This window comes from Aquarana catesbeiana, linkage group LG09 (genome assembly GCF_042186555.1).
Source record: "Aquarana catesbeiana isolate 2022-GZ linkage group LG09, ASM4218655v1, whole genome shotgun sequence".
Classification (NCBI taxonomy): Eukaryota; Metazoa; Chordata; class Amphibia; order Anura; family Ranidae; genus Aquarana; species Aquarana catesbeiana.
In genome coordinates, this window is record NC_133332.1 from 273,975,058 (window position 1) to 273,995,669 (window position 20,612).

At 41.9% G+C, this 20,612-nt stretch overlaps 1 protein-coding gene across 3 annotated transcripts in view; it reads right to left on the reverse strand.

Moving 5' to 3' along the window:
- Positions 1–1,696: 1,696 nt before the first annotated feature.
- Positions 1,697–20,612, reverse strand: part of L1CAM (L1 cell adhesion molecule) — a 1,396,060-nt gene continuing 1,377,144 nt past the window's right edge. For all 3 annotated transcript variants that reach the window (XM_073600356.1, XM_073600355.1, XM_073600354.1), the window contains one exon: positions 1,697–5,127. In XM_073600356.1, coding sequence (XP_073456457.1) covers positions 4,896–5,127 — 232 coding nt within the window. In that variant the 3' untranslated portion in view covers positions 1,697–4,895. The remainder of the gene's footprint in view (positions 5,128–20,612) is intronic.

Below are 20,612 nucleotides of genomic sequence, written 5' to 3' on the forward strand. Positions count from 1 at the left end.
TCCTGCAGGACAATTGGGTGTATTTCAAGTGGCACTGCTATATGTTTTATTGCTTACTTTACTTGTGACTTTCTTTGTGTACAATCATACGTTGGTTTTTGTGCTAATATTACTGCCTACGTAAATCTTACATAAACCAAATATTTTCTTCATCAAAAGTGGTGTGTTTATCCTTCTTGTGATATCCCAGGTGACATTTGCTTACAGTTTATGGTGATGTCAGCAGGGGTTGTTTCTCGCCCAGGGCTTATATTGAACAGAAGTCCCCTTATACTCAGTGGCTCCTGAGAGGCTAGAGCTACACAAAAGATGGTCAAAGAGACCATCTTTTGACATGATTTTAAGAGATGTTCAGTAACTGTGGACACGAGCTTAACCAATTGCCACCTGCCCACTGTCAAAGACAACCTCTGGATATGATGCTGAGCACGTGATCTTCTTTGGTTGACCATGGCGAGGTCTGTTCTGAGTAGAACCTGTCCTGTTAAACCACTGTATGGTCTTGGCCAACGTGCTGCAGCTCCATTTCAGGGTCTTGGCAATCTTTATATAGCCTAGGCAATTTTTATGTAGAGCAACAATTCTTTTTTTTAGATCCTCAGACATGTTCTTTGCCATGTTGAACTTTCAGTTACCAGTATGCGAGAGTGAGAGCGATAACACCAAATTTAACACACCTGCTCCCCATTCAGACCTGAGACCTTGTAACACTAACGAGTCACCGGTGAGGGAAAATGGATAATTGGGCCCAATTTTTTACATTTTCACTTAGGGGTGTACTCACTTTTGTTGCCAGCGGTTTAGATATTAATGTCTCTGTGTTATTTTAAGGGGACAGCAAATTTACACTGTTATACAAGCTGTACACTTACCACTTTACATTGTAGCAAAGTGTAATTTCTTCAGTGTTGTCACATGAAAAGATATAATAAAATATTTACAAACATGTGAGGGGTGTAATCTTTTTTGTGAGATACTGTAAGTGTAATAAATAAAAATATAAATCTTCCAACCTGTGGAACAATATTGGAAGAGAAGGTTGGAGGAAATCCATGCCCTACAACAATCTTCTCTGCAGGTAATATGGAGTTCCAAAACATTATGGCAGTTTTAATCACAAAGTATTGATAACAGATTAAGACCAAGTGGAGCATCCAAGTCTGCTTATTTATTAAACTTACAGTATTAATGTTTTACTTTAGAATACTTATCTGTCTACATCACTGGAATATTTAGGCCTGCCCTGAAATGACATCCCAACATACACCTATACACTTTTTATGGCAAAGAACTTGCATATAAGCCTTCAGAGAGAACTTTGGATTTTGCAGGTTCGAGCCCATTGACTTCCACTATTCCCGCATATGTGATATGACAGGCATTTTTGCCCCCAATAGCGCTGCTTTCCATTTGCATTAGTGCTCGGTTTCTGAGAGTTGAAGTCTTACTTGGCCTTATTTGTCCGTTATTTTCTGGGACTGCAGGATCATTTTTCAGCGCTATAGTAAAATGACCCCCTGTAGATCTTATGTAATTATTGAACAGTTCTTGAGCTCCAGTCAAGTGTCTAGGCTCATGTGAATCATATTGGAAGAACAATGTCATCTGCTGCTTGTCTTAAATCTTTCCTCACATTTCCATGAGCTTTACAGAACAGGATAGCTTTTAACATTCAGAGGGCACATGCAACATTAAATAAAAGCAAATTTCAGGTATTTATTTTGACTTATTTTGATTTATTTTTACATAAATGATCCAAAGGTTCATTTTAAATATTTGCCTAGAGTTCTTTAGTCAAGGAAACCTGTACATGAAAAACACACAGCAGTCCACTTATATCATGATATAGTTTTTATTTTTCTTTAACAATACTAAGCTATAGACAGGACTTACATAGGCCTATACTCTACTGGCAGATACAAACTTCAGAACGCTATTTACATTCAAAAAGGTACATTTTGCCCCTTCTCTGGCACTGCTTGATTCCCCTTTAACCCCTGCACAATTGTTAATTATGATTTTCAGAACTGGAGGGTCAACATCAAGTCACATTATTTACATACACTGTAAAACAATGCCAGGAAACTAAGCCCAATCTAAACACAGTATCCCATTGGAGACATTACCAGTGTCAACAGATCCTTCTCTTCATTTCTAACCTGTGCAAAAAAATATTCAAAAGAAGCCAAATTCAAATCACAAACATTTAAAAGTCATCTTTCAGGTTTCTGACCTTAGTCTAATGATGTAAATTAGAGACAAATCAAAGACTCTATACTTGAAAAGTAAAGCATATTCTACCAGCCATTGGCATGTAGTAGCAGTTTAAACTGTTGTGGAGCACATGAAATGAGCATTCTTTATCGACACTGGCCTGGTCCCTCTAAAGCAGGGGTCTCAAACTGGTGGCCCTCCAGCTGTTGCGAAACTACAAGTCCCATCATGCCTCTGCCTATAAGAGCCATGCTTGTAACTGTCAGCCTTGCAATGCCTCATGGGACTTGTAGTTTCACAACAGCTGGAGGGCCACCAGTTTGAGACCCCTGCTCTAAAGCATGAGGGAGACATGAAGTGGTCTTCCCGCTGATAAAAGGTAGCAACACCTATTTCTATATGTTTCCTATACGCACTGGGACATTGCATTTTCATTGCTGGTAGCACTTGTAAACTTCTTGTATCTGACCTGCTTTAGTAAGTAAAGCAGAACTCTGGGCAATCTATTTCTTTATTACATGGTAAATATTTGTTTCATCCCCATCAAGACTTTTTATGTCTTTCAGTAAAGGAATACCACAAGAGGCCTAGCAGAACTCTCATAACATTGCATGTTTTTTTGAAAAAAATTTCCTGGCATTGTTTTTATGACAGCTTTCATAAAACTCCCCTTTCTCTCCCCCTCTTCTGCACACAAAAAGGAAATAAAATTAAACAGCCACAGATAAATGTGTGGTAACAGATAGGGGTTGCGTTTACTCAGGAGTAAAATAGTACCTTTTTATCTATACAAAGCACTTCTACCTGTAAATATTCTGCTAAGGTCTCCAGGCAGCCACCTGTGAGGCAAAAAAACACTGCTGTGTGTTATTGCAGAAACACAGGTAAGGACTATTCTTTTGGGAGCACCCTGAGGCACAGGGAGGTAAGGTGACTTGGAAGGTATCTCCATGTAAGAACCTTATCCATTTCGATGCAGCTTCCCCTGAGAAAAGACAAATTGAAGCAAGAAAATGTGTTCTCCTTTGGACATTAAGGAAAGGAGCACCTCAATTATCTTGAAAAAAACAGCAAGAGCCAATGTTCAACATCTATACTTATGTGCTTTCCAGCTGCTCATACAACAGGCCCCAAAAAATTTAAAAAACTAGGTTTGCTAATGTGTCTGAGAAAGGATTTGTCTAAATCTGCATTGTTTGAGACAGTTTGTGCACTAAAACACAGACAATTTCAGACACATTGTAAATGAAAACCAACATATCTAAACATGTTCATGATGCTTATATTTATCATTCAGACTTAGTCCCCTTTCATTCTTCCACATTGCACTAGAATAATGAAAGGAAAAATATGAATGAATGATCGATTGCTATGGGCAAGAAACACTTCTTCAGATGATTTTAGTTGTAAAGTCAGGTATGTCAGAAACTTGGTTCTTCTTTGAAATACAAGGTTTCAAGATGGCCATACACAGATTGAAATTCCCTACTGGACAGGCCAAATCTCAATCAGTGTGTGGGCTCCGCCGTTCAATAGATGCCAATTATTTATTCGATTTCTCTCAAAGGAGCATGTTGGAAATTTTTCTGACGATCATTTCTTCCAATGCGGACACAGTGCTGGTAAATATGTATATTTATTTTTATGTATATAATGGTGCATCTGTGCATTTAGTGTATTCCTTAGTGTTTTTCATCAATCTCTTAAAATTGGACAAATGGAGGAAATGTGTTTTTTACGCCACATCTTGTTTGAACTATGCTAATAACATTTTAATGCTGCATAATTAATATCGCTATTTAAAAAAAAAATGGTGAATGATGCCATATGTTAAATGTAACCTTCTTTCCTTAAGACAGATGATATAGATCATAAGAGGAGTGTTTAATTTCAAGATCAAATCAACAATGAATCTTCAGTTCCAGATGGGAGGAAGTGTTAAAATAATACTTTTCTGAATTGATTTACTTTCCAGGGTGAACTCTCTGCGATTGCAAGGGAGGAACCCTAAGTGCCCTATAATCTAGCTTGATCATTTGCATATAACTGATAAGTTTAGAAAATGCAGAGGAGAGAAGGTGTTGTGGTGATTTGAAAACATATATGCATACATTGTTCTATTCTTAAGTTTTTTTTCTTCTTTTGGCAAGCTGCACATAGAAAATCTGTGTAGCTGGAAGGTCCATTGCAAAAGACCCCAAACACATAGAAACAGAACAATACAAAGAAAAGACACCATAGAAAAGTAACACATGTGAATGCAGAACTTGGCGTGAAAGAGAGAATTTTTTTTTTCTTTCTTTGGTTTTTTTTCTTTTTTTTTTTTGTTATATACATGCATTCATCATGATGTGTTTTTTTGTTCCATATTTTTACCTCTATCAATTTTACCTAAACAATAATGAGAACAGTGGTAGCTATCCTTTGCAGTATATATTGATCTGTACCATTCATTGTCTCCTCTTGGTCCGTTTTGCTTTTGCACAAGTCATTTAGTTGCAGTCCAACAAACAACAGCAGTTCAACCACTTTGGTGCAAGAGAGACTTACAATATACTACTTGCCACTCTAGCACCAAATTGGAATATAGGTTTGCAAACAAAAATAAATTGTTCAGAATCTTCCAGTTCCTTCTACTATTCCTTCCTCTATAACCTTAGCTCCTTTTAAAATGTGTTTCTCTATTCAATTGTGATGTTGGGGTTAACTGGAGAGGTTGCGCCAGAGCTGTCATTCCCCCCGGTGGCTTCCTTTTCCTTTTTGCCACTGTATTGGCCAATGAAGGAACCATCCTCATTAAACTGAACATCCACGCTTCCACCATAGTCGGCCAAACTATCATCGCTTCCAAGTGGCTTTACGTCTCCATTCAGGGAAGGTTGGCTGCTAGTAAATGGCTTCTCATCATTATCACTAGAAAGAGATGTAGGAAAGAAAATGTATTTTTAGTGTTTTGATTTTCAATGTTAGAGTACTGTTCAGGTCAAAGGGGATTAAACCTAGTACTTGTAACGTGTTCTTTTGCTAATTATACTAAAAAGCATACCCATTTTTTCCTTCTATGATGACATACTTTTATATGTGATAAAGCAGATATAAATTTACCTTGCATATATATTTGCCTGAATTCAGAAAATATTTTTTTTGTATCTCAAGGTATACAAAAAAGCAATGTGAAAATTAACAAACAATAACAAACTGTGTAAACAATGTGGAAAACAGTAATTTAAAGTAAATCTTACTGTATATTTTACAACTTAAGTAATCAATACTGAAATCTAGTAAAGTAGTTAGTAAAAAAGAATGATAACATGTAGCATATAAAAACCGTGAAAAGACTAGCAGGCTTATTTAGGCACCTAAAAGTGTAATTTTTTTTGCAAAGTATCCCATCAGCGGTTTCCCTCAGTGAACGTCAGAACAATAAAAACGATAAATTATTGATCACTATGAGTTTGTACTCATACATTTTATATTTTGTCCTAATAAATTAGAATTATGTGAATAATATTCTAAAAACAGTACTGTACAAATGAGATGGCATATAGGGGGCAATAGAGGGTCTAAAAGACATAGGTAGTAAATGCACAGAAACAAAGCAGTAGGCAGCATGCCTGTTTAAAACAGGCATGTCAAACTGGTGTTTTTTGGCCCAAATCCTCCCCTTTCATTTCATCTTAGTAGCCCTCAGCTAGTTTAAAGGATAAGTTCACGTTTTCCAAAAAAATAAATAAATAAATGCACATCTTTTTGCAGGTAAAATGTGCATTTATTTTTATTGGGAATCTGTAAAGTATTGCATCTGTGATCACAAGTGCAATGCATGACTCTTGCAGGTTGTCTGTGTAAGCTGTGGATAAAATGTGCAGAGCTTAAACATTAAAGTATTATTTCAAGAAAACCATGTATCATATAGTAATAAAAGTGCTAAGAGCCAAATATCAAAACGGAGGAAAAAAGGGAAAAAAATCAGTTCATATACAAAAAATCCAAGGTAAAAAGTTCCAATGTTCCAATGTGATCAGAATAATTGTGGATGACAATATTGACAGTCCATATGAAACACATATGAAACAACCAAATGTATTCACCGCTCAATTGATCCACCACCAGGGTTCCTGAATGAGTGAACGTGTGTGAGTGAGTGCTCCTCCCCCCTCCGTGTTCCCAGGCTGATCACTCAGCAATCATCTGAGCTGTGGAGTAGTGTGTGTGAGAGAATGCTTTAGTCCCCTCCCTGCTCTAAGGTGGATTTTACAGGCCGACTTGAAGCAGAAAAGCAGCCAGCTGAACTGTGGCCCAGAGGGACCGATCGAGAGCTCCGCTATTCCCCTCGTTTCCGGGCTAACCTTACAAACAACCGTCCGAGCGGCGGGTTAGCTGAAGATGACAACCTGCAGACAAGCCGCATTACAGCCAGCGGGAAGGGGACGCAGCTCAATGGATGGTATCCGAGCCTACTTGTCGCCCCGAGCTTCCGAGTATGGGGAAGTAAGACAAGCAGGGAGGCAGGACGCAAGGAAGCGGAGTGGAGCGAACGCCACTGGCGGCACAGACAGAGCAGAGCGGGGGCTCCCGACGAAGAACCTGGCTACCCAGGCGATAGGAGAAGGTCCCGCCGTGTATGGTAAGACCCCCTCCCCGATTTTTTGATATACTCCTAGGGGGAGGTTTTTGGTATGTAAGAGGTTTATGTAAGGATTATTTTTATGGTATATATGATGAGCTGTTTTTTTTCACCTACAGCAGGCAGGGGGAGGAAAACCCCTGAACAAAGCCCTCCGGGTGGTGGTTGGAGCCCCAGGAGGAACGGGGAAGAAGTGGGGGCTAAGGAATAGGGCCAATTATACCCTGGTGTAGGACACCCATTGATGGACATTGATAAGCAGGGCTCACTAGCACAGGACCTGGGTGTAATGAATCACTTGGAGGCTAATGGGTGGACATTAGAGGCGACACAAGGCACAGAGACCGTGTTGGTAACAGGAGGGGAAGCCCCAGCCTCGAATTTAGATCAAAGTCCTATGCAGGGCTCCCAAAAAGCAACAGAAGTGGACCCAGGTCAGTGTTTGCTTGTACATAACCAGACTTTGATGCATGACCAGATGAGTCCCCAAAAGGGGGATAGGAGGTCTCAGGGGCTGAATGGACAGAGTGTGGACTCGGAGAGGGACATTTGGGAACTTTTGAGGGCCCTTCCTACTAAAAATTATATTCAACAGCTAATTAATGCGGTGGAACAATCATGCCTGCAGGCAGTGGAAAGTTTAAAGGAGGACATCAGGGACTTGGGGCATAGAGTGGAGAAAGTGGAAAATGAACAAGAGACCATTGTACACGCAGTAGAGGATATTCAAGACTCCATTAAAAAGTATGAGGAGGTACTAAATTCCTATAGGGACCAGCTGGACGAGTACGAAAATAGGGACAGAAGACAAAACATTTGTATAAAAGGACTGCCTGAATCAATTACAACGTCAGAATTAGTTCCTATAACACAAAAAATTTTTGGACAGATTATGGGGGATCAAGCTCCAAATACCATAGATATAGACCGGATACATCGGGTTCCGTCCCATAGTACAAAGGCTGAAGTACCCAGAGATGTTATTTGTAAAGTGCATAAATATGCAGTGAAAGAGAGTATAATGAGGATGGCCCGTAGCAAGCCTACGATCATGTTTGAAGGTTTAAATATACCAAGATGTACCAAGATATATCAAGACGGACTCTTTTCAAGTGACGGTCAGTCCGCCCACTGCTAGAAGCCCTACGGGTGGCAGAGATTAAATATCGGTGGGGGTTCCCATTACATCTACATTACGAATGAAGGATGATTTAGAATCATTTGTGGGGAAACTGGACCTTCCTATGGTGGATTTTACAGATTGGAGAATACATTTTTTTAGGGCCCCCCCCTACAGCGGTCTGAACAGTGGCAAGAAGTACCGAAAAGGGCCAATGTGGGCACGGCCCAAAGAAGACCTAGATAGTTGATGAAGGGCTAAGTAGAGAGGGGTCCCGAAGAGACAATTTTTTTTTTCTTTTTTTTTTTTTTTTTTCTTATTTCACCTAGGAAGGGGACTGTAAGCTAATGCTCGGGAGCAAGGGGGAACATATGAGGGTGTGTGGTGGGGAATGGGGACCATTTTTTGGACAATAGGTCAGCCCCAATTGAGGGGACTAGTTAACCTGCTAAAAGCAGGGAAGGGAGGTGACTGGTGCATAAGAGGTGTTTACTTGCATAGGCCCTCTCCCCGATTTTTAGATATACTCCTAGGTGGGAGGTTTTTGGTATGTAAGAGGTTTATGTAAGGTTTATTTTTATGGTATATATGATGAGCTGTTTTTTTTTCTTTTTTTGTGGGTTTGTGTTTAATGTTGGGTGTCACTGTGGTAACAGGGTAGGCAGGATTAGCAGAAAGGAAGACAGAGAACAGGGTCAAGGGGAAAATTTTAAAGAGCTGGTATGGGGAGTCCTATGGATAAAATAAATGACTGCCATATTGAAAATTCTGTCATATAATGTAAGGGGATTGAGTTCACCAAATAAGAGAGGGCGCCTTTGGGTGGAATTGCAGCACCATGGGGCTGATGTCATCTTCTTACAAGAGACCCATTTTAGGGGCAGTTCTATCCCCAGTCTACCTCAGAATATAATGAATCAATGGTACCATGCAGTGTCACCAATCGCAAGGGCAAGAGGGGTCACAATTGCGTTTAAGAAGAAAACTTAATGGAAATCTTAACCATGGAAAACGGTGACCCTGCAAAGCGATCCAGAGGGACGTTTTATATTTGTGAAGGGTACACTGCATGGGATTAGATATACTTTTGCATCAATATATACACCTAATAAAGGGTCTGTTAATTTTTTGGTTAGAACATTTAGAAAATTGGAAGAATTTAGAGAAGGATGTTTAACCACTTGCCGACTGCCTAACGATGATATACGTCGGCAGGATGGCACGGGCAGGCAGAATCACGTACAAATATGTGATCTGCCTCCCGCAAGCGGGGGGTCCGATCGGACCCCCCCCTGTGCCCGAGGCGGTCGGCTTGTGACTGGGAGCGATGAGCGATCCGTTCGTGGCCCCCCCTCGCGATCGCTCCCAGCCAATGAGAATCTTCCTTTGCTGCTGTATGGTAAACAGCAGCAAAGGAAATGATGTCATCTCTCCTCGGCTTGGTATTTTCTGTTCCGGTGCCGAGGAGAGAAGACATCACTGTGAGTGAAAAACACACACACACACACACACACACACACAGTAGAACATGCCAGGCATACATTACACCCCCGTTCCCCCCCAATCACCCCTCCCCCCCGTCACACTGACACCAAGCAGTTTTTTTTTTTTTTTTTTTTAATTATTGCATGGTGTCAGTTTGTGACAGTGTGGTGGGGCAGTTAGTGTTAGCCCCCTTTAGGTCTAGGATACCCCCCTAACCCCCCCTAATAAAGTTTTAACCCCTTGATCAACCCCGTCACCAGTGTCGCTAAGCGATCATTTTTCTGATCGCTGTATTAGTGTCGCTGGGGACGCTAGTTAGGGAGTTAAATATTTAGGTTCGCCGTCAGCGTTTTATAGCGTCAGGGACCCCCATATACTATCCAATAAATGTTTTAACCCCTTGATTGCCCCCTAGTTAACACTTTCACCACTGATCACCGTATAACCGTTACGGGTGACGCTGGTTAGTTCGTTTATTTTTTATAGTGTCAGGGCACCCGCCGTTTATTACCGAATAAAGGTTTAGCCCCCTGATCACCCGGCGGTGATATGCGTCGCCCCAGGCAGCGTCAGATTAGCGCCAGTACCGCTAACACCCACGCACGCAGCATATGCCTCCCTTAGTGGTATAGTATCTGAACGGATCAATATCTGATCCGATCAGATCTATACTAGCGTCCCCAGCAGTTTAGGGTTCCCAAAAACGCAGTGTTAGCGGGATCAGCCCAGATACCTGCTAGCACCTGCATTTTGCCCCTCCGCCCGGCCCAGCCCAGCCCACTCAAGTGCAGTACCGATTGATCATTGTCACTTACAAAACACTAAATGCAAAACTGCAGCGTTCGCAGAGTCAGGCCTGATCCCTGCGATCGCTAACATTTTTTTTGGTAGCATTTTGGTGAACTGGCAAGCACCAGCCCCAGGCAGCGTCAGGTTAGCGCCAGTACCGCTAACACCCACGCACGCACCGTACACCTCCCTTAGTGGTATAATATCTGAACGGATCAATATCTGATCCGATCAGATTTATACTAGCATCCCCAGCAGTTTAGGGTTCCCAAAAACGCAGTGTTAGCGGGATCAGCCCAGATACCTGCTAGCACCTGCGTTTTGCCCCTCCGCCCGGCCCAGCCCAGCCAAGTGCAGTATCGATCGATTGATCACTTACAAAACACTAAACGCATAACTGCAGCGTTCGCAGAGTCAGGCCTGATCCCTGCGATCGCTAACAGTTTTTTGGGTAGCGTTTTGGTGAACTGGCAAGCACCAGCGGCCTAGTACACCCCAGTCGTAGTCAAACCAGCACTGCAGTAACACTTGGTGACGTGGCGAGTCCCATAAGTGCGAGGTGGCAAGCACAAGTAGTGTCCCGCTGCCACCAAGAAGACGAACAAAGGCTCATCGTGCCCATAATGCCCTTCCTGCTGCATTCGCCAATCCTAATTGGGAACCCACCACTTCTGCAGCACCCGTACTTCCCCCATTCACATCCCCAACCAAATGCAGGCGGCTGCATGAGAGGCATTTTTATGTCCTCCCGAGTACCCCTACCCAACGAACCCCCCCAAAAAGATGACGTATCTGCAGCAAGCGCGGATATAGGCGTGACACCCGCTATTATTGTCCCTCCTGTCCTGACAATCCTGGTCTTTGCATTTCTGAATGTTTTGAACGCTACCATACACACTAGTTGAGTATTCGCGTAGGGTACAGCATTGCACAGACTAGACACACTTTCACAGGGTCTCCCAAGATGCCATCGCATTTTGAGAGACCCGAACCTGGAACCGGTTACAGTTATAAAAGTTACAGTTACAAAAAAATTGTAAAAAAAAAAACACAAACAAAAATATAAGATAAAAAAAAATAGTTGTCATTTTATTGTTCTCTCTATTCTCTCTCTATCGTTCTGCTCTTTTTTACTGTATTCTATTCTGCAATGTTTTATTGTTATTATGTTTTATCATGTTTGCTTTTCAGGTATGCAATTTTTTATACTTTACCTTTTACTGTGCTTTATTGTTAACCATTTTTTTGTCTTCAGGTACGCCATTCACCACTTTGAGTGGTTATACCAGAATGATGCCTGCAGGTTTAGGTATCATCTTGGTATCATTCTTTTCAGCCAGCGGTGGGCTTATATGTAAAAGCAATCCTAGTGGCTAATTAGCCTCTAGACTACTTTTACAAGCAGTGGGAGGGAATGCCTCCCCCACGTCTTCCATGTTTTTCTCTGGCTCTCCTGTCTCAACAGGGAACCTGAGAATGCAGCCGGTGATTCAGCCAGCTGACCATAGAGCTGATCAGAGACCAGAGTGGCTCCAAACATCTCTATGGCCTAAGAAACCGGAAGCTACGAGCATTTTATTACTTAGATTTCGCCGGATGTAAACAGCGCCATTGGGAAATTGGGGAAGCATTTTATCACACCGATCTTGGTGTGGTCAGATGCTTTGAGGGCAGAGGAGAAATCTAGGGCCTAATAGACCCCAATTTTTTCAAAAAAGGAGTACCTGTCACTACCTATTGCTATTATAGAGGATATTTACATTCCCTGAGATAACAATAAAAATGATTTAAAAAAAAAAAAATGAAAGGAACAGTTTAAAAATGAGATAAAAAAGCAAAAAAAAAATTAAGAGAAAAAAAAAAAGCACCCCTCTAGCGCTAAGGCGAACGCAAGCATCGGTCTGGCGTCAAATGTTAACAGCAATTGCACCATGCTTGTGAGGTATCACCGCGAAGGTCAGATCGAGGGCAGTAATTTTAGCAGTAGACCTCCTCTGTAAATCTAAAGTGGTAACCTGTAAAGACTTTTAAAGGCTTTTAAAAATGTATTTATTTTGTTGCCACAGCACGTTTGTGCACAATTTTAAAGCATGTCATGTTTGGTATCCATGTACTCGGCCTAAGATCATCTTTTTTATTTCATCAAACATTTGGGCAATATAGTGTGTTTTAGTGCATTAAAATTTAAAAAAGTGTGTTTTTTCCCCAAAAAATGCGTTTGAAAAATCGCTGCGCAAATACTGTGTGAAAAAAAAATGAAACACCCACCATTTTAATCTGTAGGGCATTTGCTTTAAAAAAATATATAATGTTTGGGGGTTCAAAGTAATTTTCTTGCAAAAAAAATAATTTTTTCATGTAAACAAAAAGTGTCAGAAAGGGCTTTGTCTTCAAGTGGTTAGAAGAGTGGGTGATGTGTGACATAAGCTTCTAAATGTTGTGCATAAAATGCCAGGACAGTTCAAAACCCCCCCAAATGACCCCATTTTGGAAAGTAGACACCCCAAGCTATTTGCTGAGAGGCATGTTGAGTCCATGGAATATTTTATATTGTGACACAAGTTGCGGGAAAGAGACAAATTTTTTTTTTTTTTTTGCACAAAGTTGTCACTAAATGATATATTGCTCAAACATGCCATGGGAATATGTGAAATTACACCCAAAATACATTTTGTTGCTTCTCCTGAGTACGGGATACCACATGTGCTTTATTGTTAAACATTTTTTTGTCTTCAGGTACGCCATTCACGACTTTGAGTGGTTATACCAGAATGATGCCTGCAGGTTTAGGTATCATTTTGGTATCATTCTTTTCAGCCAGTGGTCGGCTGGCAGGATACTGAATTGGTGTCATGACGCACAGAAAAAACTATGGGTCCAAGCAGAAATGTCAATGGCGGGGAGAAATTTGGCAGGAGCACTTTGGATCCAAGGTCCTCTGAGAGGGCTTTCCCAGTGGGCGTCACCATTAACACTGAATTCTTTGGAGGTGTGGGATAGGTTGAACAGGAGAGGTAAATACGCCCCCAGATATCCCCTCTGACTCCGCTGGAGGGATTCCCTTGGTTCCCCCCCGGGGGAGGAGACGGGGTATCTGGGGGCTTGGGGCTGGGACGGGGACACCAAGTGTGGCAAGTTCGCCCCTAGTGGAGTCCTATTACCCTTGACAGAAATGGTCCCGAGATTCGGGACGATATATCTGGCAGAGTGGAAATACCATCAAATGACGAGTTTTTTCAATAAAATAAAGACCTTAATAAGATCCATGAACTCACTCACTGCGTTTGAAAGGCAATGTGTACAAATGCCAGAATCTAGACATATATTATCACAGATGTATAGAGTGATTCTTAGTGGGCAGGAAGAGACAACCCCATATTTTGTAAGGGAATGGGAGAGGGAATTGGATCAGGTATGGACAAATAAACAAATTAAAAGAACAATCTTATTAACGTTTACCACATCCATAAGCTCCAAGGTGCAAGAAATGGAATATAAGTTTTTGACAAGGTGGTACAGGACTCCAGTTAAATTAGCACAAATCTTCCCAACAACAAGTGATAGGTGCTGGAGAGGTTGTGGACAGAGAGGTACCTCTCTCCATTTGTGGTGGACATGCCCAATAATCAAGTTATTTTGGGAATCAGTGGCCCCATGGATCGAGAGACTGACAGTTGATCCCCTGGAGTTTAAGCCTTTACAGTACCTATTTCATGGGAAGCCGGGGCCCATCAAAATCTATAGGGAAAGTATAACTCTGCATTTATTAAATACAGCGAAGAAACTCATTCCGAAGTGCTGGAGGCAAGCTCGGGGTCCTACGGTAACAGAATGGAGAAATTAAGTCAACTTAATAATGGAAGCGGAGAGGTGGGTCCATGTAGTGAAGGACCAAAAAGGAAAATTTGAAAAGATATGGGCGAGATGGGAACAGTGTGCTAAGATGAGAGAAACACTATTGAATAGGGGAGAAAGGATATGGTACAGTCATTAGGAATATGCATAAAAAAAAGAGATTGACCTGGGAAAGAAACATTATATATTGATATATTTTTTCCTATGTTGATCCTGCGCAAGGAGGGTGGGGATGTGTTTTTTTTTTCTTTTCCCACTCCTTCAGCTCTGCAATGGGCAAGTGGGCCGTAATAATACACGAGTGTGAGGTGGGGAGTGTAACGAGCCCCTTGCTCGCTCGATTCCACTCTCCCGACACTCCTCTGCAGCTAATGAATCAGATTGCAACGTCTGATGGTTTGGTCATCCAATGTTCCGGGATTAGAACTACAGCTATGTGCCGTTCTAACCCAGTTGTGATAGCTCAGAACAAACACCAGGCAGGCTGTATGTAAGTTCAACCAGGAATCTATCTTTATTGACAAAATACAGGCTTTTATACACTCAAAGTGTAGGTGCAGACCTCCTGCTCATATTACACTAACAATACAGCTGTAACCTAATTAACCTAATTAACATGAGCTAATTAACTAATCCCTTTAGACAGACTAGATGACTCAGACATGACCGTTAGGCCAGACTGGCCGTCTTGTAGTTCAGAAAATCCAATCAACATTAGCACAATCAACATAGACTCTTCTTCACACAATAGCAGAGTTAATTAACACAAATAACAATGGGGATCTAATGACTCTTAGATCCCATAGTAGACTTATTTACAATACACATTTTCAGCAGACAATAGACAGACAGGTGTTGGAATTTACATCAGCATAGTGGCTGATTCATAATGCTGGGACAGATACTGTTAGGAGTAACAGTATCTGTCCCAGCATTATGAATCAGCCACTATTCCAATATGGCAAATCCAGGGTCCCCAGGCATACAGCTCACAAAGAGCAGCGTTCCTCCAAATGCAAGGGCCCCCGATCGATCGGCAAGAGGCTAGCATACAGTCCCCTCCAAAAGTCTCTCTCCCGGCTAGGTCTGTCACAGGGAGAAACACCCTATTTTTAAAAATTTTTTTTGACACTGGCTAACAAAGCCTTATGCACCATTTAATAATTGAATAATTAATATTTAAATTCTTTCTCACAGGGATTTTGGTTGAGGTAAATTAAAATATACAATGACACGAGTTTAAGTGATAATTAGGGGGGGGGGTTCACATGGTTAATTAAGACCACTTGCACTATCTAATAATTAATTGTAATATATGAACACAATAAATTAAAGGAAGGGGGTAATTTTACTTTGTTTTGCACCTACAGTATACACGTACATGGGGGGGTGGGAGTGAGGAAGGGATAGATCACTGATTAGTATTGAGGTGTGAGGAAGGGATAGATCAATGATTAGTATTGAGAATGGAGGGAGAAGGGAGGTGGAGGTGGGGGGGGGGGGGAGAGAAGGGAGAAGGAGATTACTAAGGAGAGGGGAGGGGAAAGGGAAAAAGGAAAATTTCTTGTTTCTGCGTGGGTTTTTTTTTTTTTTTCTTTCATTTTCTATGTTTAGGATTGATGGGATAGGTGGGGGTAACTGTGGAATGATGTAATGTAATGGTGTAGTTTGTGCTTGTGTTTTTTTGGGTGGACCGTAGGGGTATAGTGTGTTGTATAATTGTTGTATTTATATAAATGAAATAAAACTTTGATTATAAAAAAAAAAAAATTGATCCACCACCAAAGACGGGTATTGCGCTTACCAATGTGTGTGGACTCAGGTAAGCGATTCATACATCACCACCTCATGATAGCATCGCCGCTCAATTGATACCTTTGTGCATTCCAAAGGACCATAAAAACACAAAAAAAGCCTCCACATAGCGTAAAACCATATATGGTATATTTATTAAAAAAGTAGAACACTTACATCATAAGCAGCGATAAAAAAGCAGGAAAACAGCATCTGACACACAATGGACTGGATGTCACCCCAGGTGATGTCTTAGTAAACGAAATGCGTCAGTCCATATCAACAGCGCCCTGCTAGTTAATTGAGAACTACAAGCCGAGAGCCACAAAGGCTGTCGGTACTTGTAGTTTCCCATTCACAGAACTCTGTGTGATAGTGCGTGGAGAAGATCCCCGGCCTGCTGTCACAGTGCGGACTCAGGAAAGGGGGGTGCAGGGACAGCTGCAGCAGTAACATGTTAAATGTTATAAAAGGTGAACTTGAGATGGTAACTGAATGAGGCCCCAGCTGTTTTCAAGGTTAAAAACCTACAAGTTCTTACCTAATTTTGCAGCTTATAGTTCAGGAAAAAAAATGTGTCCCTTTCCTCTGGGTTTAATGCAATATTGTTAATTACCAAAGTCTGTCAATAGTGGTATTTACCAAATTAATTACTTTGCTTGGATACTCTTTCTTAGCGTCATGGCAGCGCATCTATTTTCTTAAACAAGTGGAGTATGCACAGTGTGGGTTTTCTTTCCCTATCCAAGCAATGCTGAGCAGCTGGAGAGCACACACTTTGCAATAATCCATTTCATTCATCCATTTCACACTTAGTTCGTGCACCCCTCACACCCGAAGAGCATCAACGCCGTCGCCTGAACAATCTATGCCTGTATTGTGGTGGAGCGATTCACTTTCTTCAGGGATGTCTCATTAGGCCAAGTAAATGGATCGAACCCCAATCTGTTTCACTGTATGTTGTTAAATCCTCTCATCTCATTCTATGCCTCTCTTTGCAGATACCGGGAAGGATAATCTGAGTAGCAGCCATTATTGACTCTGGGGCTTGCAGCTGCTTTATTGACATCCACTTCTCCAAAGAGTATGGAATCCCACTATGCAAGAAGCCCCAGCCATTTACCATTCCCTTAACCCATGAGACCACCCTCATATTGGCCACTACCGAAGCAGACTATCAGGAATATCTTCGGCTGGACGTGATTTCTTCCCCCATTTTTCCGGTTATTTTGGGGTTACCATGGCTTTGACAGTAACAGCCACAGATTGATTGGTCCACTGAAGTTGTGTCTTTCGGCTCACCCTATTGCTTACACCACTGTTTTCCACAACAAGCCTGTTTGACGGTTCAACCCCTTTCCACAGATGACAGCACTCTTCTCCCCCTGGTTTACAGAGACTTCCTGCACGTCTTCGACAAGAAGGGGGCTGAATCCCTACCGCCTCACCGGCTGTATGATTGCCCCATTGAGCTTCTTCCTGGTTCTGCAATACCATTTGTGAGGATGTTCCCACTCTCTGAGCCTGAATTAGAAGTCCTCCGAAAATACATTGATGACAATCTTAGGAAAGGGTTCATCCGGTCCTCTACCTCTCCTGCTTCTTTGTGGAAAACAAAGATCATTTTTTAAGACAATGTATCGACTACAGAGAATTGAACAGTATCACAATCAAAAATTAATACTCGTTGCCCCTAGTCCCTGAGCTCATCCAAAGGTTATGCACCGCCAAGGTCTTCTCAAAATCGGACCTAAGGGGGGGCATACAATTTTATACGGATAATAGAGGGTGATGAATGGAAAACGTTCTTTCGTACTAGGTTTGGCCATTTTAAATATTTGGTCATGCCATTTGGGCTGTGTAACGCCCCAGCAACTTTCCAACACTTGGCGAATGACATCTTTCTTTTTTTGTTGACCTCTTTATGATAGTGTACTTAGATGAATTCCTTGTTTTTTCACCTTCCCTCGAGGCACATCACATCCACATGCGAAAAGTCCTTTTTTGCCTCCGAGCCAATAAACTCTACGCCAAGCTTGAAAAATGTGAGTTTGAGAAAGATACCATACAATTCCTTCACCTCATTATTTCAACTTCTGCCATTTCCATGGACCCCCAGAAGGAAACTGCAGTTCTTGAATGGCCAGTACCCTCGTAAGAGCGTCCAGAGGTTTGTGGGATTTGACAATTTTTATAGAAGATTCATCAAAAGGCTTCTCATCAATAAATTTACCTATCACACAACTCACTGTGGTCCCCCTGTGGAAGGAGCCTTGCACCCTATACTTATCTACACTGATCATAGGAATTTGGAATGCCTCCGTACAGCTAAACGTCTCAGACCTAGACAAGCCAGATGGGCTCTCTTTTTCACCCGATTTAAAATGCATATCACGTACCATCCAGGATCCAAGAATTGTAAACCTGATGCTCTATCCTGCATGTATCCCACATCAGATAACTCGCCAACAATGGGTGCGATACTCCCTGCCTATCAGTACTTACGGATGACCTCTTGTCCAGGATTAAACTGGCCTCCTCTCTAGACCAACTGCCCTCAGGAGAACATCTGCAAGAAAAGGACAGACTTTTCTTCCATGACCGTGCTGTGTTTGTGCCCCTTCAAATGAGAATTCCTGTGCTCAAACACCAAGTTAGCAGGGCATTTCGGGGTGACCAAAAACCACCGATCTGCTTTTGCGAATCTTTTGATGACCTACCCTCAAGGCAGACTGCCACGCTTATGTCAATTCTTGCCTGGTATGCAATCACAGAAAAACGGAAAAGAATAAATCATGGGGTCTTCTATGCCCCCTGCCTGTTCCTTCCAGACCCTGGGAACAGATCAGCATGGATGTAAACCCTCTGATGGGTTTACATCCATATTTGTTGTTGTGGACCAACTTACAAAAATGACTCATTTTATTCCTATGATTGCCACTCCTTCCACCCCAGAAACAGCTCAGGTTTTTATTAAGGAGATCATACGCCTCCATGGGGTCCCCAGCAATATTGTATCGGATCGTGGGGTCCAATTCACCTCTAAATTCTGGAAGGAGCTCTGTCTTGCTCTAGACATTGAGAACCACTACTCTTCGGCCTACCACCCTCAGACCAATGGACAAACGGAACACACAAACCAAACTCTTGAACAGTACCTTCGTTGTTTATCCACCTTTGTCCAAGACAATTGGGCGTCCCTACTTCCTTGCGCAGAATTCGCATACAACAATGCAATACATTCTTTGTTTTTTTTTTTTTTTTGAATTGTTTATTTATGTAGCGAAAAAGGTCCACATGGACCGCAAGTGAACATTATTACACATAACAAAAAATAGCATGTATCAACAGGTATATATCTTGTAACATGACTACATACATTCATTGTAACTTTACAGTTATGTCGTGTATAAAAGTTGAGTTCTTTATTTCCTGTTGAAATTAGTATAGCAGCATTCTGCAACGTTTATCATGTGGTTAGTGTTTCCAACCTTGTGGAGGTAGGATTAATGTAACTCTGCTGGGCATAGTTGTGATATCAAGCAGTCTCTAGGGACCAATTCCACTTCTTTTTAATATTATTTTGGAAAGTTGAAAGAGATAAAGGATATCAAGATGTTAGAAGAGGAGAAAGAAGAAATAAGATGGAGATGGGGGTGAAATGGGGGGGGGTTGGGGAGGGTAGGTAAAGGGTCTCCACTTGTATGGAGTGACACCAGTTCCTGTCTAGCTTGTGTTCGGATATCCAGTGGGCAATTTGTTAAGTCAGACTGTGGTTGTATTTGTTTGAGGTGAGGGATTAATGCCTCTCAATGATTGGCCTTCGGCTGAGTAAAAGAATATGTTCCACAGTTGCCATGTTTTGGAGAATGTCTCCTGTCTATTTTGGGCTGTGAGGATGAGATCCTCCATGTTTCTGATTTCCTCCACCTTCGTGAACCAAAGTTCAATCGAGGGAGGGTGTGGGGATTTCCAGTTTAGAGGAATGCATGCTTTAGCTGCATCCAGTAAGTGTCGGATCACAGATTTTTTATATATTCGTTCAGGAATATTTGACGCGTGTAGAAGGAAAAAAGCTGGGTCGTCTGTTATTGTACGTTCTGTGAATCTTTGGACCATCTCCCAGACTGTTTGCCAGAAATGAGTTAGTTTGGGACAAGTCCAGAAAATGTGTAGAAGGGTTCCCTTATTTGATTGACATCTCCAACATTGGTCAGATGTTGTCGGGTATAACTTGTGTAGTACTACCAGGGTTCTATACCATCGTGATATGATTTTGTAATTGGTTTCTTGGGTTTTAGCGCATATGGAGGATTTATGTGTGAATCTAAGTATTTGATTTCTTGTGGAGATGACAAACTGGCGGTCCAGTTCACTTTCCCATTTGAGAAGTCCCGGGGGGGCTGAATCTGCTGGGGGTGTAATCAGAAGTTTGTATGTCAATGAGAGAGTATGTGGTAGTACTCCCTCATCAGCACAGAGTTCCTCCAGTATCGTGAGTGGTTGGTCATTTGCAGGCGGGGGTTCCATAGTATGGAGAAAGTGGTATGATCTCAGGAAGTCTAAGCGGAACGGCCCCGTGGGGTCAGTGAGTTCCGAAAACGACTTCCATTTTCCTCCAGAACTGAAATGCGATGCCTGATATAGGCCCGCCCCGTTCAAACCCCGGAAGATCCCGTCGTTGAGGCCTGGGGCAAATTGAGGGTTACCCAGTATAGGGCGTAGCGG